At 42.9% G+C, this 19,660-nt stretch overlaps 1 protein-coding gene and 1 pseudogene across 1 annotated transcript; one reads left to right on the top strand and one right to left on the bottom strand.

Moving 5' to 3' along the window:
* Positions 1-1,261: 1,261 nt before the first annotated feature.
* On the bottom strand, positions 1,262-13,054 carry ABRA (actin binding Rho activating protein). Its single transcript, XM_019973925.2, has 2 exons — positions 12,332-13,054; positions 1,262-3,183 (listed from the first exon to the last, which is right to left on the bottom strand). Exons 1-2 carry the CDS (start codon positions 13,000-13,002, stop codon positions 2,706-2,708), a joined length of 1,149 nt encoding a protein of 382 aa, XP_019829484.2. The 5' UTR covers positions 13,003-13,054; the 3' UTR covers positions 1,262-2,705.
* Positions 13,055-17,723: 4,669 nt separating this feature from the next.
* On the top strand, positions 17,724-18,407 carry LOC109568341 (transmembrane protein 126A pseudogene; annotated as a pseudogene).
* The last annotated feature ends 1,253 nt before the right edge of the window (positions 18,408-19,660 follow it).

Genomic DNA, 19,660 nt, shown 5'->3' with positions numbered 1-19,660 from the left:
AAAAGATACACAGCGTGAAAGGTGAGTTAAGTTTTATTTGGGGTAAAATGAGGATTGCAGCCCAGGAGACGGCACCTCAGACATCTCTGAGGAACTACTCCAGAGAGGGGTGTGTGTGTGTTGGGAGAGGGGTGTATGTGGGGTGGGGGGGAGCAATATATGTGATTTTGGTAAAGGGTGCGTTCATGCAATAAAATGCTTATCTTTACAAAAAGGTTCTCTGCTAGTCTTGGTGAGGAGCTGATGTCACCGTGAAGGGATTTAGTGCTTTTCTAGCTATGAGAAGATACAAGGATTGGGCTCATAAAATTAGTTCCTGAAAATGCCTATCTAAAGACCTGTTCGGCCTTGAAGGTCCCTGCTCCTTTCTCCTTGGAATAGATTTTGTTTGCGTCCTCCAAGAGTCTCTGTTTCCCTCAGTCCTGTGGAAGTTCTGTAATGAAATCCTGCTGACCTTCAGAGTCAGATTCCCTGGGGATTCTCAGTCCTTTTGCCAGATCGCCGGATTGGAAAGTCTTTTGTGGGGCCTAGAACTTTCGCAAGAGTGCGAGGACTTCTTTGGTGTGATTGTTCTCCAGTTTTGGATAGCCCACCTGGCGGGCCTGTTGTGGAGCTAATGGCAACCTCCTCCAAGAGGACTATTGCCTCCACCTGCTGCACCTCTCAGAACCGCTGCAGCCAGAGCCCCTGTCCCCGCGGCAGGCCACTGCTGACCCGTGCCTCCACAGGAGGCAGATCTGGTTGAAGTCTTTCGTGAGGGTCACTGCACCTTTCTCTGGGTCCTGGTGACCACAAGGTTTTGTTTGTGCCTGCCAAGCATCTCTGGCGGGTATGAAGTTTGATTTTAAATGTGATTGTACCCCTCCTACTCTAACAGGAGGGAAAGGGGTAGGGCACAACTTTTGAAAGAATGACATAGCCCAAGGATACAACATAAACTGATTAGAATCAAATGGGACTACGATGGCAGGCAAGACTAGACCTTGATCCTGAGTCAGCAAGTGAAATGACACACCCAGAGGTGGCATGACAGTTCCAAGGCCCTGTTAAAAGACCAAGGAGTGGGCTGTGGCCTAAATCCAGGAAATCTCCGCCCCTTCCCCAAAACAGTTGGAATAGTCCTCCAACTCATAAGCATATGAAATTACCCAGGCTATAAAAACTATGCCACATTTCATGGCCATCGCGTTCACCCTCTGCAATGGCCCACACTGTGGAGTGTGCTTTGGAACATACTTTAAAATAGTATTACAAAAACAAGAACATAAAAGTATGTTTTATTCTCGTGCCATGTTTTAAGCTTTTGACATAGGTTTCACTGTTATGATAAAAGTATACATCTTAGGTGAAATTCTACTAAGTAATATGTAATTTGACAAATCTATTATTAAAAATATACAAACTTTCCTCTATAGGAAGATATTGAAACTTTCAGTTTGAAAGAAAATAATTTATGAAAGCAAAGATAACTCCTATGGTAGTTTAATCCATACTTTGTATTAAGCCTAACAGTTTACAATTAGGAGCACCTATTATTTTGCTGGATTATTCTTTGACATTAATTTCTGTATGTAACACCAAAGTGCTATCATTTAGTAACTTTCGTTGAATTTCTTAAGAATTGTAATCTCACATTTTATTCAGCTTGTTTTTAGAATTATATAAGGCACACTAATGGAGAAAAATGACAAGGAACAGATTAGTGCCAAATAAATTTCCTTGACATCATTAAACTATACTTCTTTCACTTTGGCTGGACTAATGTTGCTGTTTTTAGACTTCCGGGTATTTTCAAAACTTTTGTTAGATCACAAAGTAAAATGAAACAGTAAAATGACTTGATGAAAGTTTGTTTCTGATCTACCCATGACTCAGATTCTTCTACACTCAACATTCCAGTTCATTGTAGCGTTTTCTGTTTTTCTACTTTGATGTGTATTGAGGTAAATGTAGACAGCATGACTCATTAAGGTTTTTGAGAAAAAAATAAACTTCCCCAAGCAGTCCTGCAAAGGCAGAGAAATCTAAATCTCTCACCTCTGCTTTATCATAGAGAAGGTGAACAGAATTGCTTTCTCTGCTGGCTCTATGACCACCAGCGATGCCTGTTTTCATATGATTTGCCCAAATCACATCAGAGAAGGATGGCTAACTTCTGTTGGAAACCTATTAAATTCAAAGACCACGGAGCAATTTCATCAATTTCAGTGTCTTATTTGAATACAACTTTTTATTTATGTGCTTATTTTGTAAGTGGTGCTATCATAAAAATAATAGAACATCAGGCTGCTTAGAAAATTTTAAGTTTAGTTTTGCCAAAATTAATGGAATGGTTTTTCGTTCCTAAACAATGACATATCATAGTATGGTTTGCTGATATTTACCCGAATTCATCTTAGGTATGATTATTTACATTAATATCTATAGCAACTTTGCAAAGAATAGCCAAATATCTTTGCCCAAAGGGTAAGTGGAATTTTAAATACTTATTGTGCACAAATAATCCTCAGTGTGCTTTCTGAAATGCTTTGTGTGTGCTTCCTCTGTCTTCAAACTCCCTCAGAAAGAGTGCTCAAAAGTTATTTATGTAAAAAAATTGTTTAATAGTAACTTATTACAGAGCAGTTTGCATTTTACTTTCTCACTACGTTAGCATTTAGCATTAAGACAAGAGTGGGTCAAGTTTGGTTTGTGTGATTGAAAGTTCACTTGAGTAGAGTAATCACAACATGGTCATCCCGGCCTTGCCATAACATCTCTCCTTCAAAGTCGACCAGTCCATGTTTCCTGGCACGCATGAGAATGCCCACGACTTTATCTGAAATACGGACATATCTGTCAAAGAGATCCCCAAAGGTAACCTGGATCTTGCCATCCCGTCTGTGGCGAGCCATCGAGCGGATGATGAAACACATGTCCAGGATTTCTCTGTAGATGTGTTCCTCGGCTCTCTTGGCCCGTTCGGCAGTTTTGGTTCCTTCCTTGGGGCGGCCGTAGCCTTCGTCTCCTTTGTGCAGGCGGGTAGACATGGCCAACTCATAATCAAACTCTTCACTGAAGGGATTGAGCTTCTGGGATTGGATATGTTCATCAGCCCATTGTTGCCATCTCCCTTTCAGATTGCCCACTTGACTGTATTTCCTCTGGGCTTTGCAGTTGAGCTTCTCTGTGAATCTGTTTGCCCTAAAAGAGAGGGAAAAAAAATCAAGATATTCATAATTTAGCAAGGGTTGCTTTCTACTTGTACTTCTTATATATATGCATCTTAATGTAAGTCTATAAATTTTTCATTATAAAAGACATAATTCAAAAAAATAAGAGATGGAAGAAGGAAAGTCATGGATGATGCCACAATTGTTCTGAGTTTGAGATAGGTCCTAGATTATTTTCTCTGTGAGTAACAATAATGTTTTAAGCCCCATAAAATGATACTAAACTCTATTTCAAGGAAAAACTTCCTTACACAAAGGTAAGGCAAATACGTGTAGCTCAAACTTGCATGTTAGTAACATTTAGAACTGGAATCATATCAGTGGGTTAAGGGAATCCACTTTATACACGACTTCAAAAAAGTTATTTGCCCAAAATAAGGTTTTTATCAGCCACATACTTATACTATTCACTCGTGTAGATTTTTAAATTATTTATTTGAATTGGAGGATAATTACAATATTGTGACGGTTTTTGCCACACACCAACATGAAGCCATAGACATACATGTGGCCCCTCCCTCCTGGACCTCCTCCCACATCCCTCCCCACCCCCATCCCTCCAGGTTGTCACAGGGCACCGCCGTCATACAGCAAATTCCCATTGGCTATCTACTTTACATGTGTTGATATATATGTTTCAGTGCTGTGCTCTCAAGTAATCCCACCCTCTCCTCCTCCCACTGTTTCCAAAAGTCTATTCTTTATGTCTGTGTCTCCCTTGCTGCCACCTTTGCCATGTATAGATTTTTAAATATGTATTTTTAATGAAGCATATTTATGTTCATATCTATGATGTTCCACAAATTTTGAAATATCTAGTTGTATAAATAGGAGACACTAGCTAACAGTAGTAACATTTATTGAATACTATGTGCTGACATTCTTCTAAACACTTTCTACTAATATTTCCACAACCATCTTATGAGATAGGTACCATTAATCTCATTTCACAGATGAGCAAAGTGAGGGCAGAAGGGTTAGGTAACTTACAGTCACAAAGTTGTTAAATGATGGAGCTGGGACTCGAACCAAAGTAAAGCCAGCTCCAGAGCCTGTGTATAACTACTGTGAAATGCTGCCCCAGCCCAGCAGAAGACGTGGGATTCAGACCCCAAATGTCTGAGGCCAAAGACCATGCTCTCTCCACTACGTGATGGCGCCGCTCAGCCTGCCAGGGCAGTGTGTAATAAGTGGATGAGTTTTCTCAAATGTGTGGGTCTGCCATTGCAGCCTGGAATGCATTTCTTATTAAAAACCATCATTGGCGAGTGTAGACCTAATTTTAAAACAGCAAAGTTTGTCTTTAACAGACTTTCCTGTCATCTCTCTAGCTCCAATCTTATAAGTAAAGCATGAACTCTTGGACTATATAAAAGTCAGAAATCTATATTCCTCATCCCCACAAGTGACTCACCCATCCTTCTCCCCAACACCAAGTGGCTTCATGACTGGAAGCTTTGGAATTGGAGATGTAGGGTAGAGCTGAAATTGCTTATGTGGCTACAGTCCATGGGGTCGCAAAGAGTTGGACATGACTGAATGAGTAAGCACACACACACACACATGTGAATGGCATGCATGAGTTCAATAACCCCTCCCTGAACTCTGATAATTTGCTGGTCAAAACCCAGGAACAAGACAGATGCGGGTGTTCCTCACCATCCAAATTGATTTCCTAAAATCTGATCAATCAAATGCAGGAAACTAACAGATATGGGTAGGGAGGCATACATGTATTATTTTTCGAAGAGGACCGACAGCCACTAGGTGGCGAACTTTCATTAATTCCCATGCTTTGTGTCCCTAGCTTGCTGCATTGTTTCACTGTCATAACAGAATTGAAACCAGGAGCACACTGCTACAGATAACACTACTATTCTTTGTAAACACATGGACAAAAGTATATGATTAAGTCAATTGGGAAAAATCAGCATCCGAAAACTTTACACAATTATTACAACTTTAAAAAAATCACGTATGTATGGAAGGGCTTCCCAGGTGGCTCAGTAGTAAAGTATCTGCTAGCCAATGCAGGAGCTGCAGGAGACAGGGTTCCATCCCTGGGTGGGGAAGATATCCTGGAGGAGGAAATGGCAATACACTCTAGTATTGTTGCCTGAGAAATCCCCCTGACAGAGGAGCCTGGCAGGCTACAGCCCATGGAGTTGCAAACAGCCAGACGTGACTGAGCAACTATGCACACACGTATGTATGGACAAGTGCTAGGAACTACACTGCCCTGAAGTGAAACGCGTTTTCCTCAGCCCTGCTGGTCCTTGTCTTCATCTGCGTCTCCACAGACTGTCCCTGTTCACCTGCCCAGAGTATGGGCTGCTAGATCTCATGATCAGACGAGAGTAAATGCCTAGTCCCCTTGCAATGACGGCAATCCATGGCAGACACAGCCTTCGATAACAAGCCCAGTGTCATCCTGGCAGAACCCAAACCTCATATCAAACTTGAGGCTGGAACAGCTTGCTGGAGAAGAGACTTGAACATCTCAGAAGACAGTGAAAAGAACAGCATGATTCACTAACTCATGCTTTTTGTCTGCTGAGCCCCAACTGCGGTCTGTCCTATAGTATAGAACATAATACGTCCTCCCTTTAAGGAATTTCTGGGCACTTTGACATCCCTTCCATCCTTTATTAAATTATGTATGACACCTATTGTGTACCAGACACACTTTTTTCAAAATTAATTTATATTTCTGTGGCTTTGCTGGGTCTTTGTTGTTATGCGAGTATTTTCTCTAGCGGGGCTACTCTCCAGTTGCGGTGCGTGGGCCTATTGTGGTGGCATCTCTTGCTGTGGAGCACAGGCTCCACGTGCACAGGTTTCAGTAGTTGTGGAGCACGGGCTCAGTTGCCCCACAGCACGTGAAATCTTCCTGGACCAGGGATCAAACCCGTGTCCCCTGCATTGGCAGGTGGATTCTTAACCACTGGACAACCAGGGAAGTCCCAGACACTCTTTTAAGTACTGAATATTCAGTAATGAAAAAGCATGGTGAATAATCACTAAAAGACATTCATAAAAATAAACAGAATAAAACAAATTTGAGCACATGCTCCAATTTTAACTATGTAAAATGTATATATGCACCAGGTTGAGGAAATCAAGAGTACGTGCATAACTGAAATTGTTCGTCTAGAGATAGTTGGTTTTCTTTTAAATTTTTTTTTTCAAAATTCTTTCTGCTGGTATTACAGTTGACCCTTGAACAACACAGGTTTGAACTCCATGGGTCCACTTCTATGTGGACACTTTTTCATAGTAAATACTACAGTACTGGGCTTCCAGGTGGCACTAGTGGTTAAGAAGCTGCCTGCCAATGCAGGAGAGGAGAGACGTAAGTTCCGTTTGGGAAGATTCCCTGGAGGATGGCATGGCAACCCACTCTTGCCTCTCCTCCCATGGACAAAGGAGCCTGGTGGGCTACAGTCCATAGAGTCGCAAAGAGTTGGACACGAACCAAGCACCTGAGCATACGCACACACTGCCGTACTACAGGATCTGCATCCACTTGTTCGGGGGAATTATGTATGGGGGCGGGGGACTCGGATACTTCAGGCACTTGAAAACTTGAGTATAACTCTACAGTTGCTTCCCTAGTGGCTCAGCTGGTAAAGAATCTGCCTGCAATCAGGAGACCTGGGTTCCATCCCTGGGTTGGGAAGATCCCCTGGAGAAGGAAATGGCTACCCACTCCAGTATTCTGTCCTGGAGAATTCTGTGTACTATATATATGGTCCATGGGGTCACAAAGAGTCAGGACATGACTGAGCAACTTTCACGTTCTACAGTTACACTGTATTCATGTTTCCACATTCATGGATTCATGGATTCATGGATGCTTGGATCTCCATTTGATTCGTTGAGTCTGTTCTCTGCTGAGAGATGAGTCTAACCCAGTGGTTAACCAGCACAGGTTGAGCAATACTCTAGTAAGCATTTGCTGCTGCTGCTGCTAAGTGGCTTCAGTCCTGTCCGACTCTTAGTGACCCCATGGACTGCAGCCTACCAGGCTCCTCCAACCATGGGATTTTCCAGACAAGAGTACTGGAGTGGGGTGCCATTGCCTTCTCCCAGTAAGCATTTATTGAAAAAAAAAAATCCACTTATAAGTGGACTCACACAGCTCAAACCCATGTTGTAAGAGTCAACTGTATTGATTTTATAACTTAGAGAAAGCACAGAATTGAAAAATATTCAAATTAGTATCCAGATAAAATTTTCATAAACTGTATATTATATGGGCCTCATTCTTTGATGATATATATTTTTTTCTTTTTACTAGGAACTTAAATTCCCTGAGTGTTGAAATTCTATGTCATTTGGGATAAGGGTCGGGTTTGGTGAGGTAATGACGCTATGAAGAAGAGAAACATCTAAAAGAGCATCTTTTAAGTTTTAATGTCCATTTGTTATATAGTCAAACTATAATTCCCAATAATAGGAGAGAAGGAAAGTGAAAAAATTGGTCCTTTAAGCAAGAACTAGAAAATTGGGTTGCTCAAAAATTACTAGAAGGAAATATACCTTAATGAGTATTTAATTTTATCTATCTTGTACATGTTCAGTATTACTTTCATATTTTCAATTTTTAAAGTCTGAAAGGATCAGGTTTAAATCAGGATTAGTAAGTCTCAGACTCTGAGCACCTCCCTGTTCACTGAATGTAGGAATCAATATAGCAGCTTATCCTGTTTTTTAAATTTTCAAGTAAAATATGAATGATAGTTCAGATTGAGCTTTAGAAAGATGACCTAGTATAAATTCATAGAAAGCAAAGCAATATTGAAAGACTGGCACCGTGTTCATATCTTAAGCTAAAACGCTTCTCTGTCAGTAAAGCCAAGAACTTCTGCCACATTTCCGATGTCTCGGGGAAGTTCTAGGGAGAATCTGCTCCTGTGCACACTCATGTGCTTAGTCTTCTTACAGGAAGTATATTGCGAGTTTGGTTAATGGGAGCGTGACCTCCACAGGGTCACATTTATCAGAAGCAGAGTGACTGTGCATTCACAACTGTGCTCTACGTTCTGTTATCAGCCAGGTGTGGGAACCAGGCCTGTGCTGCTCTGCTCCTTGCAGACTGGTAACCGTCCTGAGTCCATGGAAGGGTTCCAAGCTCTAGAACTGGGGCAAATACTAGAAGGCCATACTTTCCCCTTTGTTTCTAGCAAATACCTTTAAAAAAAGTTGCACCAAAACATTACACTTTGGGAGTTTTCCTGGGATTCCACAATGGAGGTGATGCTTGGATCTGCATTTGATTCGTTGAGTCTGTTCTCTGCTGAGAGATGAGTCTAACCCAGTGGTTAAGAAGACAAGCTCTAAAGTCATTCTTCCCTGGTGGCTCAGATGGTAGAGAATCTGCATGCAAGGCGGGAGACCTGGGCTCCATCCCTGGGTTGGGAAGAACACAAGCTCTGGCATCACTTCCCGAGGGCATCACTTACTGGCTCTATGACGTGGATACATTTCTGTGTTCAGTTCCCTCTTCTATAAAACACCCCCTCATGCTCAACCATTTCATTTTTACTGAACAGACCTTGGAGGAGAGGGTGGATGCATGACTCTCATTTTAATATTGTGCCATTACTGTATGTAACACATTGTGTAATATTGCACCATTACTGTAATGCGGGACAGATAAAAGTTGCTTTGTCTGAAGGACCTGGACCAAACAAGTCACATAGCTACGCAGTCAAAAGACTTTTAAAAACAAAGCATAAAATGGAACTCATTTTCATAGTAAAGCCCCAGTTAGTAAACTTCTTTTGGTAAGGAATATTTCTACTTTTTATCGAACCTGAATTGTTTGTCTCTGTTATCCGTAGAACCACCCAGAAAACTCGCTTTCTGCTTAAATATCCATGACACATCATTTTCTCCCTATTAGTGGATATGGGGAAAGAATGGTGCTTAGAATTAAAAATAAGTGAACAAACCCCCTCTCATATAGGCCTAGTCAGGGATGCCACATTTATGTCTGCAGCAGTATGTGAGCACCCCATGAGGTAAAAAGCCCCATTAGGCTTCCGCTGTAGCTTTCTGAGCATCGCTCACATTGGCTGACATTCAGAGCTGCTATTGCTGTGGGCAACATTCCAGTACCCTGCGTGCTCTAAGACTGAGGGAAAGGAACCCAAGAAGCAAGGGAGGGATTTCACTCCCATAGGTAGGTACGTAGGTTTAGTCAGTCAGTCATGTCCAACTGCAGTCATGTGACCCCATGGACTGCAGCCAGGCAGGCTCCTCTGTCCATGGGATTCTCCAGGCAAGAATCCTGGAGTGGTTTGCCATTTCCTCCTCCAGGGGATCTTCCCAGCCCAGGGATGAAACCCGGGTCTCCTGCTTTGCAGGCAGAATCTTTACTGACTGAGCCGCAAGGGAAGCCCTATTCCCTTCCCCAACCCTGATAGCCAGTCTCCTAGTATCATACAGTGTTGGGATGACCAGGGCTGGCCCCTTGTATTATACAGAACACAACTCTGTGCCCATCACTTTACATGATTGATACCAAAATGACTCTATGTATTATCACAGCTTTTTTTTTTTTTGGTGAGAATGAAGAAACTTTAGGATTTTCCCAGGTAACCAGTATTTCAAATCTAATTGTGTCTCATTCAAAGCCTATGTCCTGCTCTAGCACAGAGAGAAGGCGTGTTTTGGGGAACCATGAGAAGGGCCTAGTATGCACGTTCCCACTTTCAGGTGAGACAGTTTAGAGTAGTGGTCAATAAGGTGGGCTCTGGATCCAGAGTGCCTGGGTTTGAATCCCATGGACAGTACAATCCTATACAAATTCCTTAATATTTCTTTGTCTCATGTTCCCATCTATCCAGTGAAGATAATGATTATGCCTACCCTGAGAGAATGTTGTGAGGATTAAATAAATAAACATATGAACAATTCTTAGGTGCCAAAAGAGAGGACATGTGTCAGAGACTGGTCCCAGCTGTCATCTCCCTGCCCTCGGCCAATTCAAAAGATGCTGACAGGAGTATCTTCTTTGTGCTACCCTCGGTTTTTACTCTGTTGGGTTCTATTATTTCATTTTCTAGCATGCATACCTCCTAAATCCATGAGGCTAAAATTTAGACTATGGTTCCGTATGACCTGGCAGAATAGTGATTTCTGGTTATGAATTCCTATGTGAATGTAAGTAGAACACAAATCCAGATCTCTGAGTGTATCCTCAAGGCGCTGAGTGAGAAGTAGCATCATGTCTGGTTTCAAAGCGTGACATTTGGAGATGGGCATGCATGTCTCAGGTCACTAACTTGCTGAGTGAACTTTCCCTCTGAGCTTCATCCCTAAAATGAGATATTACCAACCTTATTGTGAGAGTTCAGAGGACAAAGCAGGTAAAACACCTATATGTGTATGTGTTAGTCACTCAGTTGTGTCTGACTCTGTGCAACCCTCTGGACTGTAGCCCACCCGGTTCCTCTGTCCATGCGATTTTCCAGGCAAGAGTACTGGAGCGGGTTGCCATGCCCTCCTCCAGAGGATCTTCCTGACCCAAGGATCAAACCCAAGCCTCCTGCGTTTGCAGGCAGATTCTTTACCACTGTGCCACCTGAGAAGCTCACTGGGAAGCCCATAATAGTGCTCATTCTTTCAAAACATTTTTAAGGTCTCAAACTGTAAGGCAACTTTTTGTCAAATAAGGTTCCCAATTTTGTTCTTTACTGATTGTTCCATAAAAGTTGAAAAGCACACCTTCACATATAACTGTTCCCAGAGGGAGTCAGCTTGTAAGCATTTCATCACATCTGAAACTTTCCCCATATTCTGATATCCTGTGGTTGTAGAGTGAGAAATCCTGACTTTCTGTTCTGTGGAGGGAGAGTTACTGTCTTGAAATATAGCATGTGTTTCTTGTCACAATATATGTATTAATGTATCAGTCTGAGTCCATGTGTTGGTGTGTGTGTATGCATTTAACTGCTTTAGGATTGTGCTTCCCAGGTGGCGCTGGTGGTAAAAAACCCACCTGCAAATGCAGTAGACATAGACTCAGATTTGATCCCTAGGTGGAAAAGATCTCCTGGAGGAGGGTGTGGCAACCCACTCCAGTACTCTTGCCTGGAGAATCCCGTGGACAGAGGAGCCTGGTGGGCTACAGTTCATGGGGTCACAAAGAGGTGGACACGACTGAAGCAACTTATCACACATACACAGCACACAAGCATAGTGATATTTTAATTACCTAGCTTTAATAGCATTCTGCCTTTGTTTATAAACGGAAAAAGCTTTCTGAAAGTTTGAAGAATTGCTAAATAATAAGCTCTCTATGAGGACTAATAACTTCCATATAGTGAGCTTAGGTGCAGGCACTGTGCTAAGTTCTTGGCAGCTTTAATCTCATCTACTTCTCTCAAAACAGCAGAATTTATTGTTGCCATCGTTTTACAAAGGAGGGTTTGGAGAAGAATAACTGGCTATTTTGTGTGTGTGTGTGTGTGTCTGTGTGTGTGTGTGAGTGATGAGAACATTTAAGAGCTATTCTCTTAGCAACTTTCAAGTGTACCACAGTATCATTATCTATAGCCAGGGCAGAGATGGGATTTGAACTTGGGCCTGTCTTACTTCAGAGGTTGTTCTCCAGTCAGACAGCAGCCTCCCACCTGTGTCCAGGCTCACAGAAGTCTGTGTTCCATGGGCACTATTTGGGTAGATGTGTCTCTTGATAATATTACATACACTGATTTGAGACAAGGGAAAGGTCTCTCCCCTCAGTCTACCAGGAAATATTTTTTTCTGCAGAAAAAATAAGCCAATCCTTACTCATTATAGAACTGACTTCAAACATTAACCCGTAGCAGACACCTATCTCTGGTGGCTTCATCTTTGTTGTGGCTAAACCTTGAGGGTTCAGAACAGAGAGGAGAAACCAAAGGGGGCGAGCCCTTGACCTGGAGGTCCATGACTGAGCCGGGCACTGTCCTCTTAGCCCAGGGGTGAGCCTTCGCCCAGCCCTGGCTGCCAGCCCTGTCGGCAAGTCCCCCCCTTACTCGGGCAGGGCTCCCCTGCTCTCTGGCACCCCTCAGCTGCTCGGGGCACGCGGCAGGCGGGGTGAGGCGCTGAGAGACGCGTTCACTTACTGGGAGGGCAGGGGGCGTCTGATCCTGGCCACGGCCACCTGCTCTCCATCCGGCTCTGGCCTCTCGTCCGTCTCGCCTCCGTAGCCGCTGTCCTCTGTGTCCACACTGTCGCTCCTGCACTTGGGCTCCTCCTGCTCCATCGCCTTCCAGCCTCTGGTCAGCTCGGTCACCAGCTTGGCACACTTTCTCCTCAGCGTTGGGGAGCCGCGGCTGCGGAGGAGTCTGTCAACATCGCTCTCTGGCTGCCTGGTCTCCGGCTGGTCGCCATCCTGCTCGTACCGGTGGCTGAGGTGGCCCAGGTCCCCTCCTCTCTCGTAAGCCTTGCTGACCACCGTTTTGGTCACCTCTTTCCTTTTGATAGGAGAAACTGCGCTGGCTTCCTCTGAGCCGTGTCCATCTTCTCCACAGCCCTCCGGCTTCGGGGAGGAAGGCTTTGGGGCCCTCTGAGCTTTCCAGCGGGTGGGGGCGTCTATCGCTGGTCCAGAAGCATCGGATGGGTCCTGGGTGCCCCCTGGCATCCAGCCTGCAGGCTCCTGGGCCTGCCTGATGCTGTTTTCGTTGGCCCACTGCTGCCAGCCTCGGGCCAAGGTGATAACCAGGGTGGCTGTGTGCACCTTCCGGAGGGCACTCTTGGCCGGCCCGTCCCCCCTTTTCTTTTCCCCGGGAGCCATGCCACCCTTCTCTGCTGAGAGCCTGGGTACTGGCTAAAATGAGTGTGGACCGGTGGAGGGCCCAGGATTTAAATAGAAGCGGGGTGTGGGGTGGGAAGAGAGTTTGGTGACTGGAAACTATGTTAAGCTCTTCTTGCCAAGATGCGGTGCCTTCCCCCTGACCGTGCGCTTTTTTTAAACCCTGATGGCTCTAGTTTCATCACAGCAGAGGGACATCTCTCTTGGTAAAGGACAGTGATAGGATCCTGCCCTTTCTTCTCCAAGTGCCAGAGTGGAAACTACTAGATCCGATCATGTGCTCAGCCTTAAGTTTTTCTTGACCTTAAAATATGGTCCGACCATTTATAGGAGCAGAAAATACATGCACAAGTTGTACTGGGAACATAATAGGCTTATTTCCATTGAAACCTCAGCAGTGCTCGATACAGCTTTAATTAGTCCCATTTTATGGCTGAATACAGTGACGCATAACTTCCTATAGCTAATAATATCTAAGACTGGAACCCAGATGTCTGATGCAAAGCCTGTGCTTCTCTTCATCCTACTCCTCAAAGGCATCCGACTGCCTTTTACTTTTGCCTTCAGCTCTATTTGATGTAGACCTTAGAGGTCATCTCATCCAAGCTCCATTTACCAGATGAGAAAACCGAGGCCCAGATAAGCGGGGAGAAAAGGGCCTAGTATTCTAATTTCAAGTTTGAATTACTTTATAGACAAGTCGTATTAATACACAAGACAATAGGCAAAATTTTAGTCCAATTATTTTTTTAAAAAATCTTTAAATTGAGACCTATACACACAATGAACTTCAGAGACTGCTATTACAACAAATCTTTTCAAATATTTTGTTAAATAAGACTATTTAAAGACAAAGTAAGTGAACGTTATCAGAAGCAAGCCCCACTCAGCTGTTTGATTTTAATAACACAAACTTCCTTGGCATAACATTAGGTTCATGCAGAAAAAGCCATGCTTTAAGTTCTGAGAACAAAGACTGGAATATAGTTGTGTTCTGTTTTATTTTAAATAGGACTGGATAGATGGGTCATTTGTATAGAGAAAGAACTATCTAGGACATGTCCTAAACCAGGTAAAAATGTGCAGGGGTCAGCATTGAGTATTTCTTAAAGTAAGACAAATAGAAATTTTTTTCATACCACAGTTCTATAGATTTTTACACTTTCCTCCAATCTTGACATGCAGTTAAACACACTGAAAATTGCTGTCCAAGAGCATTAAAAAAGGTAACTGTAATTACTTCTGAAATTGAGACAAATTTATTTTTAAAAAATGTTATCAGTTTTTCATCCTGTAGGTCATTTACCTCCTAAGATTAAGACAATTGGGAAGATGACTTAATACTCTATCTAGAAATCTGTCAGATGTTTTCAGAGTTCAACAGCATCTGATAATGTTAACTATGGGCCAACAATTCAGAGACAAAATCCCAGTTGATTAATTAAGAGGAAATTGGATCACATGAAGAGAAAACTATGACAAGGATTTCCATCTGAGTCTGAAACTTCTGGCATTCTTTCTTGGAATGTAGACACACTGCAGGTGGTTTGATTCCTGTTAGATTCCCTTTACCCACTTGGAATGCCTTGGGAAAGGAATGGGGTTCCTCAGAGACATCCATGCACTCAACCCAGGATCAGGCTGATTTATAACTCTCAAAGGAACTTTTCTGCTTCCCTGTCCACACCTGTTCCTTATTCACTTCTTACAGGGGGAGAATGAAAACAGCAAAATGTTAATAGTCTTTCACATATTAACGGGCATTGCAGCTGGCTGCCTGGGGCTTACAGCTGTCAGCAGATAGTCTTGGCAAAAACCAGGGAACTCCTAAAAGAATCTAATCATTTCTTCTGAGATTTTACTTCCACGCCAACTGTGGTCCTTCATTTATGCTTCTTCAGAAGAGAGTGTACAATCCCTTTCCTCCTCGTGTCTGCTTTGGGCGTTCCTTCCCTACAGAAAGGTCTGTATGCTGCCTACTATGTCTTTTATAAGAAATGTCTTATCTTCTTTCTCAACCTAGATCTAGATTCTTGAGTTCAACATTCTTCTGCTTTAAAAGAAGGTATAAAAGAAATGATATAAAAAAAGACAAAGATACCATGAACTAAGTAGTTTACATTGTGAGTTTCCTGTGAGACACGAGATTAGAAACTAGGTGATGATGTAGACCTGATTAACGAAGTATTTACCACCTAAGAAATTTGTGGTGTGAATGTGTTTTATAAAAAATATTAATTATTATTTGATCATATGGTCAATACTAGGAAAAGGAAGGAGTTAATATTTATACACTTCTTATGATATGCTTGGAACTCAGGTAAAGTCAGCTATCATCACCAGCGATATAATCTTACTAAAGAAAATTTAGAAAGCCACATTTGCTCAAAGCTCATATGAATAATAATTTCATTGATCCTTTCTATGTAAATAAGTCCTTTTCTTGTTCAGTTACAGAAAAGTGGGAATGAAAAGACTTTAATGGACATCAAAAAAGGGCTTTTGATTTCAACTGAATTTACTTAACTCAGTGCTCATGGAAAGAATACATGGGTGAGGCCTGATGGTGGTTGTGTGAGGAAGGGTGTGAAACTGATTAAAGCAGAACTCCCTTCAAGGTCTTCCCATCTAGCCAGGACAGAATTGTGCATATAGCTGCCTTTAACAGTTTGGGGAGAGCTGCATTAGAAATGGGGCTTCCCAGGTGGGCTCAGTGGTAAAGAATCCACCTGCCAGTGCAAGAGATGCAGGTTCAATCGTGAGTCAGAAGATCCCCTACCTAAGGAACTGGCAACACACTCCAGTATTCTCACCTGAAGAATCCCATGGACAGAGGAGCCTGGTGGGCTATATATAGTTCATGGGGTCACACAGAGTTGGACACAACTGAGCAACTAAACATTAGAAATAGAAAGCTTTATTGAGCACAGGTGAATGATTTTATCGGGAAGACTTCACAGAAATGGTGGTCCTTTATCTGAGCCCTTCAAAATAAAACTTTACCAGGGGGAGAAGGGGCACACCAACCTGAAGAAATGCCGTGAACAAAGTTACGAAGTTATGGTGTGCCTAGGGACCTTCTCACGGCCCAGCATAGAGACCATAACCCCAGATGCCTGGAGGATCCCACAGGCCATTTAACACACGAGGTTAGCTGGGTTGGAGCACAACTGTGGGTGTGAGGACTCGGGACACTGGTGAGGTTATGTCTCAAGAGAAGTAAGAAGTCTGGGTTTTTACATGAACTCTCCCAGTTCCTTACACGGTGAAGAATTCCTTACACAGTGATGGTTAATACACACAATAGTACAAGGTGAACCTATACAGTTCTTGGACCAGATTCTGTGGGCCCCCAGTTTCTGAACTTTAGAGAAGACCGTGTTTATGGGGTAAGGACAAGAGGCCAGGGCACATTTGAGAAATAATTTGGAGCTATATTTTGAAGAACACCTTGCTAAGGAATCAGTGTTTTATCAAATGAGACTCATTGCATCATTAAAAAAAAGTAAACCTCAATGTGATATCAAATTTGCATTACCAAATGGTCAAATCAAAAACCAGTGAAGTGGGCTGTGGATTTGAAAAAGACAAATCTAGGATAGGGAGATAACCTAAGATAACCTTATCCTCAGGAGATAATCCCTGCTTTACAGGGGTTATGAAAATAATCTTGGAGGGAACCATAAAGAATGGTTCTGAGAGAAGGATCTGAAAGAAGAGAAGAAGGTTCGGGAGCCAGTGAGGGTCAGAGCAGACTTACTAGTTGCCATGGGTGTTGGGGAATGATCTAGAGGTTTCAGTTTGAGTGACAGGTGTGAGGAGGTGACATTATCTGGGAAGGGGCTGGAGAAGAGGAGGATTTGTGGTGAGAAGGAGTTTCCCTCTGGAGCTGCAGAAGCGCTGGGGTGTTTACATGGAGACGTGGAGCAGTGAGGGGAGCCGAGGACATGAAGCCGGTGGTCGGGCAGAACCAGGTGAAAACCCAGACTGCAGGTTAGCATGTTGTCTAATTTTTCCAAGATTCAGTTTCTTCATGAGTATCAGAGAATCTGCCTCACAGAGTCAGCGTAAGAATTAAGAGTAACACACATGAAACACTGAACACCATGCCTGAACACCATGGCACGTGGAAGCTGGATAAACAGCTGTTGTTATTATCATCTTGAGGTCGAGCCATGGAGTTAGAGAATTAAAACTCCTTAGACAATTCTGTGTGACCTAGGACAGGACTGATACCAAACCCCCGGTAGGGGGTGCATCTTCAGGTGGGAGGGTCAAGTAGGGTGATTGGTAGGAACTGGAGGCTGCAAAGGGAGTGCTTATTTATAGTGCTTTATTTTAAGGTAATTTATAGTGAGGCCTTTAAGACAGTGTCTGAAAGGTTTCCCTCAGCCTGGTCGGGGGTCAGATGAGGTCTCAGTTCCTTGGTAGTAATTACCAAAGAGTTGCACACAGGTGCCTTCCTGGAAACTCCCGGAATATGGAGCTCAGTGGTTTCCAATCACTGAGAATCACATTAGGGTCTTAAGCACATTAGGATGACCTGTGAAGCTTTGAAAACTAGAGCGAAGCCAGAATGGCTACACCCAGGAGCACAAAGGGTGAAGGGAACCCTCGTGATGGCTTTGAAGACCAGAGGAGGCAGCGACTGCTGAGAGGAGAGCTAGTAAGGTACTGGCATTCTGGGGAAAGGGTTGCAATAAATGGAAAACCATGAAGCAGATGATACTGTCAAGGAGAACTTAACTGATACCATAACCAGAAAAATTAACCAACTTCCAGAAGCAGAAAGGAATCTGCTTGAAATGGAACAGCCTATATTGGACTTAATACTGCTCTCTGTGGCCCAATAGCAGCTAGTCTTTTTCGGTGTATCTTACACGTGGCACAGGCTCCTGTAGCTGCTGCCTCACCACTGGCAGTGATCCCACTTTTGATGGCATGTGTATTGTACAAGTTTCGTAAGTTTACCTTTGAATACAGGTGATTTGTATTGTGAAACTTGTGCCATAACATGAGGCGGATGAGGGGGTCTTGTTTTTGGTGGCCTGTACCCTGTTTTCTTGGCTAACCGTTGAATGGTGGCCTAGCAGCCAGGTGTAACTCAGCCTGGGCTACCCAAGAAAGGAAACATCTTAAATGATTGGATGAGGATTTCTAAGCCTTCCTAAGAAAGATGTTATTTCCCATTTGGCTCCAGCCTGGGTTTGCAGCATCCTTTGGGTCGAGACAATATATACTACTGATAAAGGCTCTTTGGTTACCTGAACCTGTCCTAGAAATTCAGTGATTGTTGAGCAAATCTGTACACAAAGATAAAACTGTGGGGGTGGGGGGGAAAGTAGCACCAAGCTGTGTCTGGAGGCAGGCCTTGCTTGGGTAGGGAACCTGACCCACCACCAGGGCTGACAACCCTGCTTCTAGCTTCTAGAGGCTGTGGGGGCCAGTAGATACTCCACATGCAGGTCTCAAGGGTGTGGTGACCAGTAGCCCAGGTATGGGTCCAGACAGATTGGATCTCCATTCAATTCTCTGTTGACTTCTCTGAGACTCAAATGCCTTGTCTGAAAGTGGCAAAAACATGACTTTCCCCAGCACTTTTTCTGTGTTCAAGTGAGATTGTTTGTGAAGCAATTAACACAGTGCCCAATACACTGCATAAGAACATCATGCGGAAGTGGTTCACAGTGTTCTTTACACTCTTACTGAGGCTAATGATGCCACCTTCTAAATAAATGACCTTGATTCACAGTCAACACATCAAACCTCAGTATGTACTTATAATACTGCATAAACTTTTACATCATAAACAATACATACATTGCCAGAGACCAAAGAAAACTTTAGAGAACACATGTCACAAAAACCATGATCAAACTATAGCCACATTGGTTTAGTTTAGGAAACAAACACATAAATGCTTATGATATTAAATCTAAATGGTGGTGTCTTAGAAACTGGCCTTGTAATTATGACTAAATTCACTCTTCTTTGAATAATAGTTGTTCAGTCTTCACTATGTTATTAACACTAACTTGGTTCAATTCATGCTTAATCTATTAACTCCAAACTGTACAATTTAGAAGTGTATCACATTAAATTGAATGACACCCTGAACTGACAATACCCATTAAAGTATAATCTTTCTAATTGCTCTGATCTTTTAGTATAGAGTCAACCTACAGTTCAGTGAAAGTAAAGTGAAATCAACAGCTGGTTTGGTCTGACCATCACCCACTTAATTAGTGCGATATCTCCTTAATGTATTTCACTCCTCATTTTGCTGTATGCAAATCCATCTGTACATATCTCCCTTGTTTATCTTAAAACTCAATTCATGTCTCACTCAGCTGATCAAAACACTCTAACCGCTTCCCAATACCATCCAGGAAAAGTTAAAAGGTCTTAGCCTCATAGTCAAAGCTTGCTATCATTTGCCTTCACTTTTTACTCCTTTCCTTTATAGTTTGGGTGAATCTGGAATTGCAACTGCAAAAGCCTTTTTCTTCCTATTTTGAAAGATGTATGATTGAACAAGAATGCATATAGAGGAGAAGTTTTGTCTGTGCTGAGACAGTTCGTTTAATTTTTGCTGTTTCTACCTGTATAAATCTTCTTTGTCATGGACTTGGTGTGAGAA

The sequence above is a fragment of the Bos indicus genome, chromosome 14, assembly GCF_029378745.1.
Source record: "Bos indicus isolate NIAB-ARS_2022 breed Sahiwal x Tharparkar chromosome 14, NIAB-ARS_B.indTharparkar_mat_pri_1.0, whole genome shotgun sequence".
Classification (NCBI taxonomy): domain Eukaryota; kingdom Metazoa; phylum Chordata; class Mammalia; order Artiodactyla; family Bovidae; genus Bos; species Bos indicus.
Note: the sequence above shows the minus strand (reverse complement) of the source record. Positions and strands in the feature narration are given on the sequence as shown.